The sequence below is a fragment of the Typopeltis vanoorti genome, chromosome 20 (genome assembly GCF_054136105.1).
Source record: "Typopeltis vanoorti isolate ZY-2024b chromosome 20, IOZ_Tvanoo_1.0, whole genome shotgun sequence".
NCBI classification, from domain to species: domain Eukaryota; kingdom Metazoa; phylum Arthropoda; class Arachnida; order Uropygi; family Thelyphonidae; genus Typopeltis; species Typopeltis vanoorti.
The window spans coordinates 77,301,823-77,319,525 of record NC_143568.1 but is presented as its reverse complement, the minus strand read 5'-3'; the positions used below and the strand labels follow the sequence as shown (position 1 = coordinate 77,319,525).

The window sequence follows — 17,703 nt, the reverse complement described above, 5'->3', positions numbered from 1 at the left end:
AGAGTGCTGATCCGCTTCAGAAGATTTGAACAGACTTGATCTGGTGGTGGATAAGATGGGGGGGGTTCAATGCAGCTTGATGTAAGGTCTGACTTAAGCAGATGATCTATGCATTACATCAGTGAGATGTACAACTGTCCCTCAATCGGGTATATGGTTAAGTCAAATATTGTTAAAGGTTAACAGACAAGTTTGGGAAAGTGAAATGAAATGACTGAGATACTTAAGATATTGAGAACATATTAGATATATGGAAAATTTTTTAGTGATAGAGATGCAATTTTCAGGAAATCAGTACTGAGGGAAAGAAATAGATTTGTGCAGTATTGTAAAAGTAGGGGATTGTACCACCCCAATGAAAGTGGTATGTATAATAATTTCAGTAGTGAAATTTTTCAAAGGGAACAGTGATTTGATCTTTGTAGCTTTCATAAGTTTTTTCATCTTAAAATTCATCATCATTATCAAATTCCTGACATGTACCCTCAAGTAGTGTACAGGATATGATAGTACTACATGACAATTGACACCATTACTAACTTCCTATCTACAATTTTCCTCCAAATCAGCCCATTACTTGTCAAGACTCCAATAATATCATTATCAGATCTTATATTTCTATCGTCTAAGGCACATTGTACCGTATTAATCCACCTATATCTTGGTCTTCCTCTGGGTCGTTTTCCTGCCAACCTGGCAGAGAACACTTGTTTTGCTAATCTTTCCTCGCCCATTCTGTTTAAGTGACCATACCACCTGAGATTAACTCTGCTAACACATTCCTGGATGCCGACAATGTCAAGTTCTTTCCTAATATCCTCATTTTTAATATGATATTGCCATCTGTTCACGCCTCTAATCTTTCTCAGGACTCTCATATCTGCGGTCTCTAGTCTTTGGTAAAGTGTTTTACTTCTGCCCCAGCTTCCAGATCCATAAGTTTTAACTGGTTTGAACACTTGTATACAGCTAATTTATTGTTCGGACTAATTTCTCTCTTATTCCATACGAATTTATTCAAATGATTTCCTACCATACCAGCTTTGCTGATTCTGTTGTCTATTTCCATATTTAATTTACCATCTTCACTAAAAATCGTTCCTAAGTAGCTGAAATATTTTACTTGTTCCACAAGCTCCCCATTCACAACACAGTTGACATTTTCAACAATTCTACCTATTTCCATTGTCTTTGTCTTTTTAATGCTGACCTTCATAACATATTTATTACAATAGTTATTCAATTTAGTCAGGGAATCTTGCAAACTTGTAATGGATTTATTTAGAAGTATAACATCATCCGCATAAAGCAAAGAGCTGACATTAACATCTCCAATTCTGATATCATGTTTAATACCACTTTCCTTCATAATGCGACCCATATAGATAATGAATAAGAGCGGGGATAATGTACATCCTTGTCTCACACCAGATTTAACATTAAACCATCTCCCTGTACTTCCTTTAATTCTAACTGCTGACTTACAACTCAAATAAAGACTAAGTATTGCTTGATATAATTCTCCATTGACACCATGTAACTGTAGCATATTGAATAGCTTCTCTCTTGGCACCTCGTCACATGCCTTTTCCAGATCTACAAAACATAAATACAGATCTTTGTTATATTCCCATGATTTCTCCACTATTTGTCGTAAAGTGAATATTTGATCTGGACAGCCTCTATTTGGCCGGAATCCAGCTTGTTCTTCACGAAGCTTTTCTTCTACAATTCTTCTCAACCGTTTCTCGAGTATACTCTGTCCAAGCTTTCTGAACTATGCAATGCAGCCACTGCAAGACTTTTATACCACTATACTTCAGTATTTCTGGTCGAATATCATCTACTCCTGCTGCCTTTACACATTTCAAGCCTTTGATGGCTTTTTCTACTTCAAGTATGGATATGTATTCCTGACTGTATGCCTGTTGAGTGTTTTTTTACCGCTGTGCTATCACCGCTTGTTTCATTTAGCAATTTTTGGAACTAATTACTCCATACTTCAAGGATATCTTTTTCTCCTGTTTTCATGTCACCTTTATCATCACTAATTCCTTTTACAGCACTCTTTCCTCCATTTCTAAGCTTCTTCAACAACCTCCTGAATATCTTACCACCATCTTGATATTTATTTTCTATATTCTTGCCAAAGTCCTCCCATAATTTTGATTAGCTAGTTTTACACACTGTTTAGCATTCTTGCATTTGTCTCTGTATTCTCTAAGAGCACAAGCTGACTTATTTGCCAGGAACTTTTGAAATGATTTCTTCTTTTCCTTCACTGCCTCTATAACTTCCTGTCTCCACCATGGAGTCCTGATTTTTCTATCCTTGCAGACAACCTCACCACATGCCTCTCTAGCTGAATCAATCATGGTTTTCTTCAAGGCTTACCACTGAATCTCCAAGGTTTGGTTCCTGTTCTCAAACTCTTTCATTTTTTCTTCAATAATCTTTGTGTATTTTAGTGTGCAGTTCACATCTGAGAGCTGCTCAACTTTTATTCGCTTTAAAACTTTCTTACATGTTATTCTTTTCAATATGAAATTCAATTTTATCCTGCTCAAGACTAAATAGTGATCACTTCCAATTTCAAATCCTCTGTACATTCTGGTGTCCTGCACCAGAAAGAAAACATCACTATCAACAATAACATAGTCAATGAGACTTTTCTTATTCCTTGCCTCTTCTCTCCATGTGAATTTCTGCACATTTTTATGTTGGAACATGGTTTTAGTAATAACCAGTCCATGTCCTGAGCAGAAATCCAACAGGTATTTGCCATTATTATTAGCTTTGCTCTTTTCTACAAATTTTCCCAAAATATTTTTGTATGTCTGACAATCATTTCCTACTCTGCTATTCAGATCCCTAACAAGGACCAACTTTTCCTTTTTCATTGTGTCAGTTGCTTTTTCTAAACCATCAAAAAATTCCTCCACTTCTGCCTTAGTAGAACCTTCTGTGGGACCATAGGTACAAATAAGTCTCATTGTCCAGTTCCCCATTCTCATATTTGCCCACATCACTCTACTTGAGACAGCTTGCCATTCAAGAAGATTAGCCTCGTATTTTGTGTTGAATACTATAGCTACTCCTTCTTTTCCTTGATTGTCATTGCCTGAATATAACATTTTGTATTTATTGCTCAGAAAGATCTCACCAGTTTTTGACTTTTTGTTTCAGTCACCCCTATTATGTTGATCTGGTATTTATCTAATTCCTCAGCTAGCTCCATTTGTTTGTCATTCAGGCTTCTTATGTTGATAGTACCAATCTTTAACTCTGGTGATGTTGAGTTGGGGTGTGTTTTCAGATTTGTCAACAAATCTGAAAACACATCCCTTAAAATTCTTATGTCTATAATAATTAGATGAATTGAATTTTCACACTACTCAAATATTATTATTATTAAGAGATGCTCTAGCACTGGTAGGAAAATATGAAGTGAGGAAACTAGTCAAAGTTATAAATTATCAGTTCAAATTAAGAAATCACCATTTTGTCTACATACTGGTTCAAGTATCATAAGCAAAAAGAGAAGTTTTAACAAGTTTAAAAATGTTAGAAAAATATTAACTCAAATTTTATATATTAGTATATAGCATATTTTAAATTCTGCATATTACCTTCTTCTGTTAGGTCCTTAAAAAATGAAGTTACACTGGAATTTTGGATAAATAATTGTTGAAATTGCAACACAGTGACCATGCACTCAGGGTCATACCTTGTAATATCCAAGATGTGAGAGACTAGCATTTTTGCCACTTAAAAAAAAAAAAAAAGATTGTTAATTACACTGCATCTATGATTTAGATATTTAAAAAAAAAAAAATACACTCAAACTACAAAATAAAACAATCCAGTAAACTCAGATTATATAATTAATACTAATACAGGCAGTATTCAACAAATGGAACCTGAACTAATTTTTTTTTTTTTTTGATAAGTCAAGCAAATATTTCATAATTATATCAATTAGAAAAACTGACAATTTCATAAAACATTTTCATGTTTTATGAAATTGTATGCCTCAGAATTGTGAATGTTCTAAAAGCTATTATGAATAAATATCCATTAACAGCAACATTATGTATTGATATTTATGCATTGGTCATTAACTTATCATGGGCAAGAGAGTTAGTTGGACCCCATCATAAAATCTCTCATATCGGTACTTACTTTTTTAACATGCAGCTTTCTTTTCAGACTTTATCAAATTTAAAACTATGTTCATATATAAAACTATAATAGTTTATAAACAGAAATTTGTTTATAATCACAAGTACTATATTTTTTTAATATAAGAACTTAACATATTAAATTACATATAGTCAACTCTCATATAAGCTTACAGAGATAACAGAAACAATTTGTTATAGTGAATTTCTTTTAGCATAGCATTCTATCGATGCAGCTTCAGGTGGGACTTTTACTGCTTGTTATCTTTAGGCTTGATGCAACACAAATCTTCAAATAATATCCAAGTTCTTTACCAACCGAGTGGCTAGTATTGAGAGTAAAGTACATCACTGTTAGCAGTGATGTACTGCACTCTAGCTATATACTGTATTTTTTGGATGATAAGACACACCCCAAATTTATGAGACATTTAGGGAAAAAAAAATTATATAAAAATATTCCCAAACCTTATATTTTATTTATTATTACCATAACTTGTACCAGCTGCATTCAGTTTGCCTTCCCTCATCTCGTTAATCACTTTTCGTATTATTGTCTGATCTATTGTTAGCACTCTCTTCAAAAATCTTCGGTACCATCCATCGCCTTACTTATGGCACATTTTTTAAAAGACTTAATAATCATCTTGTCCATTCAAAATTGCAGGCTCACCCACTAACTACTATTGACACTGGTAAAATTTTCATATGTAAATCAGGGATTCCCACATATGCAGCGAGACACGTGTTTGGCTCACATCGAAAACGTGGGAATCCAAGACACCTGGTATAACCTACCTTCGGACCATAACATGCACCTCAATTCTAAGTCGATTTCTCTACATAAAAGGGTGCATCTTATGGTCTGAAAAATATAGTACTGGTTGTTGGTTAAACCATATTCATTATTCTACAAATGGATTAAACTTAAGCTACCACTGAAGTTTAGCAATGCATGGTTTCACTAGTGAAACTGCTTCAAAGAACAGACATTGTTTCTGGTCACTGCAAAATGTTAAGTAGCACTGTCTCCACTGAATTCAATTCACTGAACTTGTCTCAAGGCATAGGCTGTAAAAGAAACCTAATTTCTCATCACTGATTGGTAATGTTAATAATGTGACCCAAATGTGGGAGATCACAGCAATCTCATGAACTCCAAGATGTTTGTAGCAAAGATGAGGAGTCAGCAAATGGAGCTACAATTTTATGAAGAGTTGGGTCTGTATGCAACTTTGATATTATATTTCAGAAGCATCACTGTGATGTTGACAGACCATTTCAAAACTGTAGCCACAAGTTGAGTCTTAACAATATCTGGGATGGGCATGAAAGAGAATTTTTCCCCCTTCCTACTTGCAATTTGCAGTAGGAAATTGTCAGGCAGAAGTCCTTTAACCTCCCTACCAGAAGAGGTGGATGAAATAGTGAGACCAAATTGCACTTCTTATCCATGTTATTCAACAGGTGTTACAGAATCGTATCCAGATTTAGCTTTATGTCTAGAGACATCATGGGCGGTTGGGGGGTTAAGCAATGTAATTCAGCATTCAAATGTATTAAGGATTTATATCTGTATTTTTCAAGTCTTTAGAGTGTTCAGTATGTCCAGGTTCTGACCTATAATTCCAGTTAAACCAAAGCACAATATTTTGGTTCTGCTTCAGTTTAACTAAAAGAGATCATTTAGCTTATCCAAAGTTTCTTCAACAGAAATAAAGGTGAACAGTGATCTGACATCAGTGCATGACAGAGATCACACAGAAAACAAGGTTATGAAAAAAAAAAAAAATTAATGAGTGTCGTATTTAATTATTTTGTAGATAAAGACTATCTGAAAAGTGATACCTTCAATGGTGGGAAGAAATTCCTTCTAGTTGAAATATCTATAAACCATTCAATGAAGAAAGCTAGTTAATCAGTATAAAAGCTCATTTATACATGTTTGTATCTGATGATCACTTCTCCCTGACAGGAAATAAGCAATCACTTCTGTAAGTTGGGCTGATTCTGGCAAAACTTCATATGCTTTTTTTTTTTTTTTTGAAGAGACATCTGCATTTGGATAAACAACAACAATAAGGACACATGATTCCAGTTTACTATAGGCTATAGGCAATGCTGCTATAACACCTAATAAAAAGTAATGACAAAGTCTTATAGGTAACATGATGAAATTCACTATTAACAAACTATGCACTAAAATAAACTACTCCCTCTGTTGTCCATACCCGTTTGTTACAGTAAGAGTCTGCTGTATTCCTTTTTTTGCTACTCTTCTGAAGATCTGCTAGTCTGTTCATAGTTTGTACATTCCACCTAAAGTATGCAAAATTCCATGTTCCAGCAAACTTAGAGTTTATTTGTTTGTTTTTGTGTGGGTGAACAACAAATGGATGACTTCATAGAAGTCATCTTTTCTATACAACAACATAGTTGCACTGAAGCTGACAATGACTTCTTGACTGCATTTTTTTTTTTTTTGGAAAAGTTAGCCCATCAAATGTATAGTTTTTTTTTATCTTTTTAATTTTTAACAGCGTTTGTGATGTCATTTAAAATCTAATTTACCTGTTTGTTATATAATATATGCTTGAGCACAACAGTATATCACAGTTAGCTGCATTGTTCACTAATATCCATCTGAAAAATGTGTTAACGTACTACAAATAAAAATTTTTCCAAACTTTCATCTTTCAATTTCAATATTCAAGATATTTCACTTACAACAAGTGGAAGGTTATGTGCTACAGGATTCTCCAATCATACCTACATTAGCAAACTTCTATATGATAAGCACTGAAAAAAATCATAGTGCCTATCATATTCCCAGATTCTGATGGCAGAAAGAAGACAGAAGCAGAATAAAGAGCTACTTTACTAAGTGATCACTTTGCCAAAGTGGAGTAATAATACAGTGTTTAATATAGGAATGATGATGTTAATGAGCTAAAGGTGCTCAGCATATTAGAGTAACTTTTGGTAATAAAGACTACCATGTTACACTTCAAATGCCATTTCATATTACCTGAAGTTCTACAAAATCTCAATCTGAAACAATAGTGGGATTAGTATACATTAAGAGAACTGGTAAGGTATTACTGATTCTCTTAACATGTAATTAATATCTTTGGAGTGACAATTATAGCTTTGAAGAAGTTGGGAAGAAAATTTGTCTTCTAAGTTTTATTGGATGAGGAAATAGTGAAGAAGATTCAGAGACAAGTAACCAGCATAGTATCAGGTCAGTGAAATGTTCCTTACGAGAATGGAAGAAGGGTTTATTAGAAAAAGGGTTTATTTTACAAAGTTTGGCAAGAAAGTTGAAAATAGGAGATATGACAAAAAGATATAAAATACTAAACAGATTTGAAAAGTTATATACAGGAAAAATGTTTAATTAATGGGGACAATTTTTTGTTTAGCAAGTAAGTGATAAATGAGCAGAACAGATTATCTGTGGGCATGGTGGAAAATGCATTGTGTATGTTAGAATGAGTCTTGTGAGAGGCACTGAGATTCAATGGAGATGCTTCGATTAATAATAATACAGCTGACTTTCACTTATAGCAAAGTTTGCGCCTGAAGTATCTTCAGGACTGGGGCAACTCATGGCAAAGGTGGACTAAGTTCTCATCACTTTCCTTAGTATCCCATAATGCAAAGCACATCTCCTTGAGGAAGATACTTCAGACGCAAACTTATTTTTGCTTACACTTGGATAAAGGAATAAACTAAATATATAATTTATAGTCCAACCAAATGGGAAAAAACTTCCAACATCTTTCTCTAATCCAGAGTAATTTAATAGTACGGTGTAACACCATTTGGCAACTGCCATATAGAAATATGAGTTCTGTATTGCTTCAACCTTGGTATCACCTCTGGGTCTGGCTCTCGCTGAAGAGACCTCAATAAAGGTTGAAACAGTCTGGGTAGTGACCCTTCCCATAATGCATAGAATTATACATGTCCGCAAGGAGATGTGTTTTGCATTATGGGATACTAAGGAAAGTGATGAGAACTTAGTCCACCTTTGCCACGAGTTGCCCCAGTCCTGAAGATACTTCAGGCACAAACTTTGTTTACTTACACTTGGATAAAGGATTAAACTAAATATATAATTTATTTTTTATTACGATTCTATCAATATTTACTTCATTGAATAAATTTTCAGAGTAACTGCTCTAGACATCCAGAATATCCTTATCCTCAGTTTTTCATGTTATCCTTCTGATTCCTCCATTTCTAAACTTTCTTAGCAGCCTCCAAAACATTTTGTCAACTTTCATATCTATCCAGTCTATTCTTTTCAAAATCTTCCAGTGACTATTTTATTATTAAAATATTCACTTTTATATATTAACTTTCTTATATTTTTTCTACTAATCAAGAGAATAAAAATGCCAATTTTCTAGACAGTAAATATGTGTATTATTTCTTCTATTTTCTATACTGCTGTTTTAACTTTTGCAGCTACTGTAGTTATGTTTCTATCTATAAAGAGAACTTCATATTTTCTTCGTTGAGGTCAATGTTTCCTTCCATTCTATCCTTCAGTCTTGCCTGTCTTGCTGAATCATGACTGTCACTCTTCTAATTTGCACTGTGAAACATTTCTTATAAATTTTCTCTACAATATTTCCTTTAGTTCTACTTATGTCTCTTACTGAAGACTTTTTTTTTTTGTTATACAAATATCTGAATCTTATTAAAGTCAAATCATGCAATATACTGTCTCAATTAAATGCTAGCAGTATCATTTTGGATCCTTCACATAATGAAGTAAAAATATGCAACTGATATTTCTAAAGAGTCCACAGATAATGACTTTGAACAGTATGTATCAACCAAGCTACATTCAATATCCATTCTAAGTGTTGCATTATGAATTTACTGACCCAACAAGCTAAGATCAAAGGTTAATGATGGTAGCAGTAGAATCTTTTGGGTAAAGGATACCAAAATTTCCCTTTCCTGAATAAAATGTATAAAAATCAAGAAACCAAGGATTTAAAATCTAAAATTGAAAAGGAATTTATTTGATTTTAGATTTTAAAATCAAAGAAGGAACTTTTGTTGTATCAAAAAATGATGACAGATCATACTTTTGGAAAAAAAAACATTAAACAATATCAAGAAAACAGTGCAGAAGGTTTTCAAAACTGTATTTAAGAATTTCTTATGAAACAAAAAAAATATGTTGACCTAATTAACTCTCATTAACTTTCAGCAGGTTTTCAATGGAATATAATGTGTCCTTAAAAATATATATCTTTTGTATGCTGATTCACATTTCTTTTTGATGAATTACAGGCACAGTGAAAAATTCCATCTATTCCAGCTGTCTTGCCATATTTGGGATTTCTGAAGGATTAATTCAGGGATGCACCAGACATTGTCTATAAATGCTAAGAAACACATTAACAAAAATTAAATTTTCTGTAAATATTTTGATGGGGGGGGGATGGCTTCAATTTGACGTCTAAGTTGGAAGTTAGAAAATCTTTTAGCTAGAGAATAAATACCAACTATTGCTCATAAGTGCTATGAGTAATAATTATATTATCTTTTCAATCCAAATTCTCTAGAATGAGTTCTCTTCTATTACTAGAAACTACTTTTCCTTTTACATTTCACGCAGGTTTTCCACATTCCCAAAGCTGATTCATATTTTTGTATGCCGATTCACATTTCTTTTTAATGAATTACAGGCACAGTGAAAAATTCCATCATCTATTCCAGCTGTCTTGCCATATTTTGAATTTCTGAAGGATTAATTCAGGGATGCACCCGACATTGTCTATAAATGCTAAGAAACACATCAACAAAAATTAAATTTTCTGTAAATATTTTGATGGGGAGAGGGGAGGGATGGCTTCAATTTGACGTCTAAGTTGCATTATGAATTTACTGAAGCAACAAACTTAGATCCAAGGTTAATGATTGTAACAGTAGAAAATCGTTTAGCTAAAGGATACCAACTATCACTCATAAGTGCTATGAGTAATAATTATATTATCTTTTCAATCCAAATTCTCTAGAATGAGTTCTCTTCTATTACTAGAAACTAATTTTCCTTTTACATTTCATGCAGGTTTTCCACATTCCCAAAGCAGATAACAACATCCAATTGTATATTTTGTTCTCTGTCTCCATCAACACCTAATATCTTCAGAACCCACCAACTGTTACTGTCTTCATCCTACTTTTGTAATGCATTTTTTTTTTAAATAATAAATCAACTGCACAATGAATGGCTACAAAAGTTACAGGACAACAGTTCACTTAAAAAAAGAAAAAAAAAGGAAAGGAACCTGTTGACATGTTTTTACATGCTTTAGAGGAAAGAGGAGGGATGATGATGATGGCCAGCTTGGAAGAACAGTACCTGTGCAAAAATATCTATGGAAAAGACATAAGGCAGAAATGTATATTTACAAAAAAGGGACTGTAACAAAATTGTAAGACAGGAAAATAAAAAGAAGAGAGGATGGGACATTTATTAACTTGATTATCTTCTGGACATCATCAAGAATTTTTATAATGGTTTGGTACACCCAAATGTGAGAACCAAAATCTAAGGTTAGACAGATTTAGGATTTATATAGCATTTGCAGGGACTATGTTCTGGCAGCAACAAATTCACAAATTTACTCTTATTCCACATAATGGCAAGGACAGCAGTATTCAAGGCACTAGATATGAAATATCTTGAAGCTTGAAACATTTAGAAATGAATGGAGTGTGTTCATTCAGAGAAAGTTACTAATGTTTAGGACAATAATGTTCAATAGTAACATATATTTAAAAAAAAAAAAAACAGTTAATACATGTAAAATTAGAATTTAATATAAACTCCTATATATTTCACTCATTGTGCCATGAGTATCATTCAGGATGGAGAGTACAGATGACTAGTTATGACATTCAAAATATGAATCACAAGCAAGTAGCGTGCTTTCTCATTTCTTGGTCACAGCTGAGTGAACAGGAGAATGCATTATGAGAATTCAAGGGAAGCAAATATAGCTCTGTAATTCAAGGTTAACTAAATAACTGATTTAAAAACTTGATTAGTTAATCTTCAATTGAAGAGCTATACTTGGTTCCTTTAAAAGTGCATTCTCTTCTTCACTCAGCTGAGACGGAGGCATGAAGCAGTATACTTATGAAAGGCAACTCATTCTTGTTATTTGTATTTTTGAATGTTGTGACCAATCTTCTATACTCTCCCTGAATGATGCTCATGTTACAGTGAGCGAAATATATAGAAGTTTATATTTAGTTCTAATTTCTTTTAGATGTGTCAATAGAAATTGTTGTTTTGTAGATATGTTTCTATAAAATATTTAGCCATGTTCATTATTATCCTGTCATTTTTGAGATCATTTGCTCCACAAAACTACTTGTCTGGTAGTTTTTCATGCTTACATTTGTAGTTCACTTCAGCATTATTAATACATAAAACTTCAATTTCATGCCACTGATTCTTTATATCCATTCTCTCATAAACCAACAATCTCTCCACGTTCTTGAATCCATTCAAAATCAAACAAATTATTCAGCTGAAATAAATTTTTTCTTCCATCAAAATCATTTCTGTGTGTCATGTCATTAACACTAACGGTCTTAAACTCACTTTGTTGTCTTGAGATACCTTCAGAGCACAGACACAAAAATCACACAATATCTGCTTTTCAGCTGGAAACATCTGGGTGCTAAAATTAATTAATTGTGAAAGAAATCTTTATAAGTCTTAGTAACACACTATTTCATCTCAGTTGTTAACCCTTCTGACACTTCCATTCATGTAATTTCTAAAATCATCACAGCTGTATTATTATTATTTATTTATTTTTTTATTTCATACACAAAAGGCAGAAGAACCTATGTGCACATGAGTGTCATGCGTGGGATGCAAGTGAGGACCGAGAAAGAAGTTTATGGCCATTTCTCTTTTAAAGATCACAGTTGCTTGGGAATTACTTCATCAGGAATGCTGTTCTAAATGACAGAGGTGGATGGAAAGAGAAAAAGCAAGTTTAATGTGCTTGGAGTTGAACTTAAAAGAGATGCTGAGCAGGCCAAACAGAAAGAAGAAGAAGAATGATGGTTGCCAATTCAGTGGAGTAGTGAGCTGAACTACTCTCATCTGAATAGCAGTAAGAACTTCTGGGGAGGTTTCAGATGCACCATCCTAAACATGAGCAGTATTCTCACAATGGGCAGATTTGTACAGTTAATAGCTGAGTGGGTGAAAAACAGCATCTTGAGCAGAAGAGAATGCCTGGCTGTGGTGTGCTTATGCCAGGAGAGGCTAGAAGTAAATGTCAGTCTGAGCAGAGAAAGATGATTCAGTCTGATTTCTGTATTACTGAGGGTAAAGGTGCAACTCACACTTATGGATCCGAGTAGCTGGTAGAGTGCACCAGCAGCCACACCCTGGGACCGTACCTCGACTGGCATGCAAAACTAAGTGAGGGTATCAGCATTTTATGCTGTAGTGAAGGAGAATGCCTCCTCCTTGTTGCATGTGAAGACTGGAATGGCAGAGTTAAAAGATGACCAAAATTTAATTCGACAATGGTAACAAAGGCATGACAGCAAACTATGTGACATAGTCCGGGCACACTCCGAGACAACAGAGATGTGGCCAGTCACATCTCTGTTTTGTCTCATGTAAGAGACAGGAACCTCACCATATAACCTTCCATAATAAACCATGAAACAGAGAACAATGTTGAATTTAAGCAATAGAGACAAGGTTGGACCTTCTGCAACTTTTGTCTCTTGGAAACATTACAGAGAAGAACAGAAAGAAACTGGGGAATGTAAGACAGATACTATGAAAATAGCATATAAAGAAGATACCTTAAACCCTCTGGGGATGGTATCTCCTGCTCTTTCACGTCTGAAAACCAAGAATCTTCTCTTAAGGCTTGCAACTTGGGATGTAAGGACCTTATATGAAGCTGGGAAGTTAGATGATCTTATACAATAACTTGAAGCAATGAAAATTGGCATTACTGGTATCAGTGAAGTCAAATGGACTAATAGTGGAAAAATAAACAGAAAGAGCCATTCAATTATATACTCATGTGGAGAGAGCCATAGGAGTAGCATTTGTACTAAAAAATAAGATTGCCCAAGCCTTACTTGGATTTTGGCCCATAAGTGACAGAGCAATTGCATTAAAAATTGCAGCTCAACCTTTAAATTTTTTTCTTGTCCAAATATATGTACCTACTTCTGATTACCCAGATGGAGATGTAGAACGTTTCTATGAAGGCATTCAAAATGCACTTAACAAAGCTAAATCAGATGACATAACTATCGTTAAGGGAAATCCAAATGCTAAAGTAGGCTCAGAAAAGATCTCTTCCTGCATGGGAAACCAAGGCCTGGGATAGAGAAATCCAAGAGGAGAAAGATTAATACAGTTCTGTGAAGAAAACAATCTGGTAATAACGAATACTTTATTTAGCCAGTCTCCTAGACGACTTTACACACGGAAAATTCCCGGAGACAGCTGCAGGAACCAGATTGACTATATAATGATTAAAAAAAGGATTCTGGAATAACATTTTACAAGCCAAAACATACCCAGGGGCAGATATTGGATCAGACCAAAATGTGGTCATTAAAGCAGCAATAAAATTAAAGAAAACAATGAAACCTCTAAACATAGAAAAATATGATCTTGGTTCCCTTAAAAATCAAGAAATACAAGACAAATTTTTAAAGAAACTGGCACAATACACTGCTGTTAATGCTCCTGATTCCACCAAGTGTTCTTACCCTAAAGATGAGGTTGAGAATAGATGGTAGAAATTTGAGTGCATAAAAAGGCAGGAAAACAAACAATTCCCAAATTTGAGAAGATGAGTAAACCCTGGATGAATGACAAGATAGTGAAAATGATGAAGGAAAGAAAGAAACACAAAAATCGTCCTGAATACAAGAAGTTAAACAAGGAGATCAGGAAAGCACAAAACCAGAGAACTTCATGAAAAAGATAGGGAGCTAATTAGCAAATCATACAAAAAGGTAGGCTCTCATTGCATTGAAGTTACCAGTGGAAACATCCTAATGGAGAAAGACAAAATAAGGGATAGATGGGTAGAGTATTCAAAGGAACTCTACAATCATGATAGAATAGATAAGCCATTACAAGAAAATTTGGAAGGGCCTACTATTCTTACCTGGGAAGTAACAAATGCCATTAGGAAATTCAAACCAGGAAAAGCTATAATTACATCCAGGAATGGATGTAATTATGACAGATTATCTAAAGGTTTTAAAGGATAAGGCTATAAGATCACTGACTGACATAACAGAATATATGAAACTGGACACTAGCCAAAAGATTTTAAACACTCGATATTCCTACCAATACACCAAAAAAATCGAAGACAATCAAATGTGAAGAGTACAGAACAATCAGTCTGATCAGTCAGATAGCAAACGTTATGTTATATATCATCTTAGAAAGAAATAAACATAAAATCAAATTGGAAATTAATGAAACACAATCTGGTTTGCAGGAAAATAAAGGAATAAGAGAAGGACTCTTCAATATTAGAACTATTATAGAAGATATCTGGAGAAGCAGAAAGTCTACTTATGTACTTATGAAAGTCTACTTATTTAAATTTATATTGGGAGCAAATTGCCTCAATAAAAATATCATGAGAAACCTCAGAGGAATTCACAGTAAAGAAGGGTGTCAGACAAGGCTGTGGTTCTTTCTTCTATATTGTTTAACCTCTATACTGAAAATATCTTCCGGCAATTAGAAGAATTTAAAGGAGTCAGCATAGGAGGCAGAAATATAAACAACTTAAGATATGCAGATGATACAGTACTGCTGGGTTGAAAATAAAAATATCTTCAAAACTTCTACAAGAAGAGATGCTGGAACTAAGTGAAAAATATGGACTTAATTTCAACTTAAAAAAAAAAAAAACCCATGCTGGTAACAAGAGAAAAAGGGAAAATATCCGATATAAAAATTAAGATCAGAGGAAATACCTTATGTCAAAGACAGAGTTATATATATTTGGGTCAACTAATTACAGAGAATGGAAAGTGTGATAAGGAAATATTAAGAAGAATAGAAATTGTTAGATCAACCTTAATCATCATCATCATATTCCTGCCATGTACCATCAAGGGGTGTACAGGATATGATAGTACTACATGAAAAAATTACATCATTACTAACTTCCTATCTACAATTTTCCTCCAAATCAGTCTGTTACTTGTCAAGATTCCAACATTATCAGATCTTATATTTCTATCGTCTAAGGCACTTTGTACTGTATCAATTCACCTATACAGCTAATTTCTCTCTTATTCCGTATGAATTTATTCAATTGACTTCCCACCATACCAGCTTTGCTGATTCTGTTGTCTATTTCTATATTTAATTTACCATCTTCAGTAAAAATCGTGCCTAAGGAGCTGAAATGTTTTACTTGTTCAACAGGTTCTCCATTCACAACACAGTTGACATTTTCAATGATTCTGCCTATTTTCATTGTCTTTTTATTGCTGACCCTCATACCATATCTATTACATCAGTTATTCAATTTAGTCAGAGAATCTTGCAGACTTGTAGCAGATTTATTTAGAAGTATAACATCATCCGCATAAAGCAAAGAGCTGACATTAACATCTCCAATTTTGATATCATGTTTAATACCACTCTCCTACATAATGTGATCCATATAGATAATGAATAACAGAGGGGATAATGTACATCCTTGTCTCACACCAGATTTAACATTAAACCATCTTCCTGTACTTCCTTCAATTCTAACTGCTGACTTACAACTCAAATAAAGACTAAGTATTGCTTGATATAATGCCCCATTGACACCATATAACTGTAGCGTATTGAATAGGTTCTGTTGTTTCAAGGATACTTGCGACATAAGACTGAATGATATAATCACGTAATCACAAGAAAGATATTTATTTAACCAAATATTTCGGTCTGGAAATAGCAGACCATCGTCGGTGGTATTACAAGAACAGTTTAAAAAATACAAGCAAGAATACTAACAATAGATCGTTAAAATTAGAACACGGCGCGTGATGTTATATCACTAAGTATGAAACGGAATATTTTGAAGTAGAAACATGATTGAATTTGCTATTTAAAAAAAAAAAAATTAATGAGTAATCTTGATTAGACTTTCCCAGATTTTTGATATAGATATACAGTCATTATGATTCAGGTTGGGGCGATGGAGCAAGGCCTCCACGCTTTCCTTGAACAAACGTTCGAACCTATAACGGGATCTATGTAAGAGGCGAGTCCTGGACCAAAGGATGCTATGGTCAGTTTCAATCCCGTGTTGAGCCAATCCAGACTTTTCAGGTTTGTTGTGAAGAATGGATGATTGATGTTCTTGGATTCTTTTTTCAAGAGAACGTCCAGTTTGTCCAAAATAAGAGAGATCACAGTTGCACGGAATTTGATAAACTCCAGGAAGAGATAAAGTTGAGCGTTTGTCTTTAGGAGAAGGAAAATGAAAAGACAATTTGTTAATAGATGAATACGTAGTTGTTAAATCATATTTCTTTAAAATTCTTGCAATAGGTTCTGAAATACCAGAAATATAAGGAATAGGCACTTGACGTATTGAAACTTTGTTGTTTTGTGGAGGATTATAAGAATTGAGAAGACGTTGAATACTTTTTTCAGAAAAGCCATTGAGTTTCATGTGTTGTTGGATAGTAGAAAGTTCTTTCTGTAGATAATCAAAAGTAGAACAATTAGTTTTGGCTCTTCTGATAAGGCATTTTATAATTCCTGTTTTTTGACATGGATGATGGGCTGATTCTTTAAGAATATAACCACCTGTGAACGTTGGTTTCCTGTATACTGTAGTTGTAAGAATATTTGAAGGTGACCGGATGAGGAGAACGTCTAAAAAAAGATAACTGGTTGTTTTCTTCTAATTCCATAGTAAACTTTATGCGATGATGCAAGGAATTAATACTGTTTAAAAAGGAAGGTAAGGCGTTTTTGCTGTGAGGCCAAATAGTAAATATGTCATCTATATATCTTACCCAAAAAGATGGTTGAGGGAAAATAGATGCGAAGAGGACTTTTTCTAAATGTTCTAAATAAAAGTTGGCTAAAGCCGGAGAAAGAGGACTTCCCATGGCCGTTCCTTCTACTTGGCTATAAAATTTGTTTTGACATACGAAATATCCAGAATGCATTACGAAATCGAATAGTTTTATAATATCTTGAGGAAAGATGTCAGCAAGTAATTTTAAAGTTTCCTTGAGAGGTACATTGGTATATAAAGATTCTATATCAAAACTAACCATAAGATCTGTAGGTTGTAATGAGACATTTTTTAATTTTTCTGAGAAATCTGAGAGTTTTTTAAAAAAGAATTAGAGTTGCCAATGTAAGATTTCAATAATTTAGCTAGATATTTGGCTATACGGTAAGTAGGAGAATCAATACAATCTACTATTCGACGAAGAGGATAGTCAA

At 33.7% G+C, this 17,703-nt stretch overlaps 1 protein-coding gene across 2 annotated transcripts in view; it reads right to left on the bottom strand.

The window, feature by feature from the left end:
- The window catches only part of LOC150095583 (rho family-interacting cell polarization regulator 2-like), a 327,613-nt gene that overhangs the window by 72,438 nt on the left and 237,472 nt on the right, over positions 1-17,703 (bottom strand). For both annotated transcript variants that reach the window (XM_090410002.1, XM_090410003.1), the window contains one exon: positions 3,630-3,767. In XM_090410002.1, the coding sequence (XP_090266128.1) occupies positions 3,630-3,767 (138 nt within the window). The remainder of the gene's footprint in view (positions 1-3,629; positions 3,768-17,703) is intronic.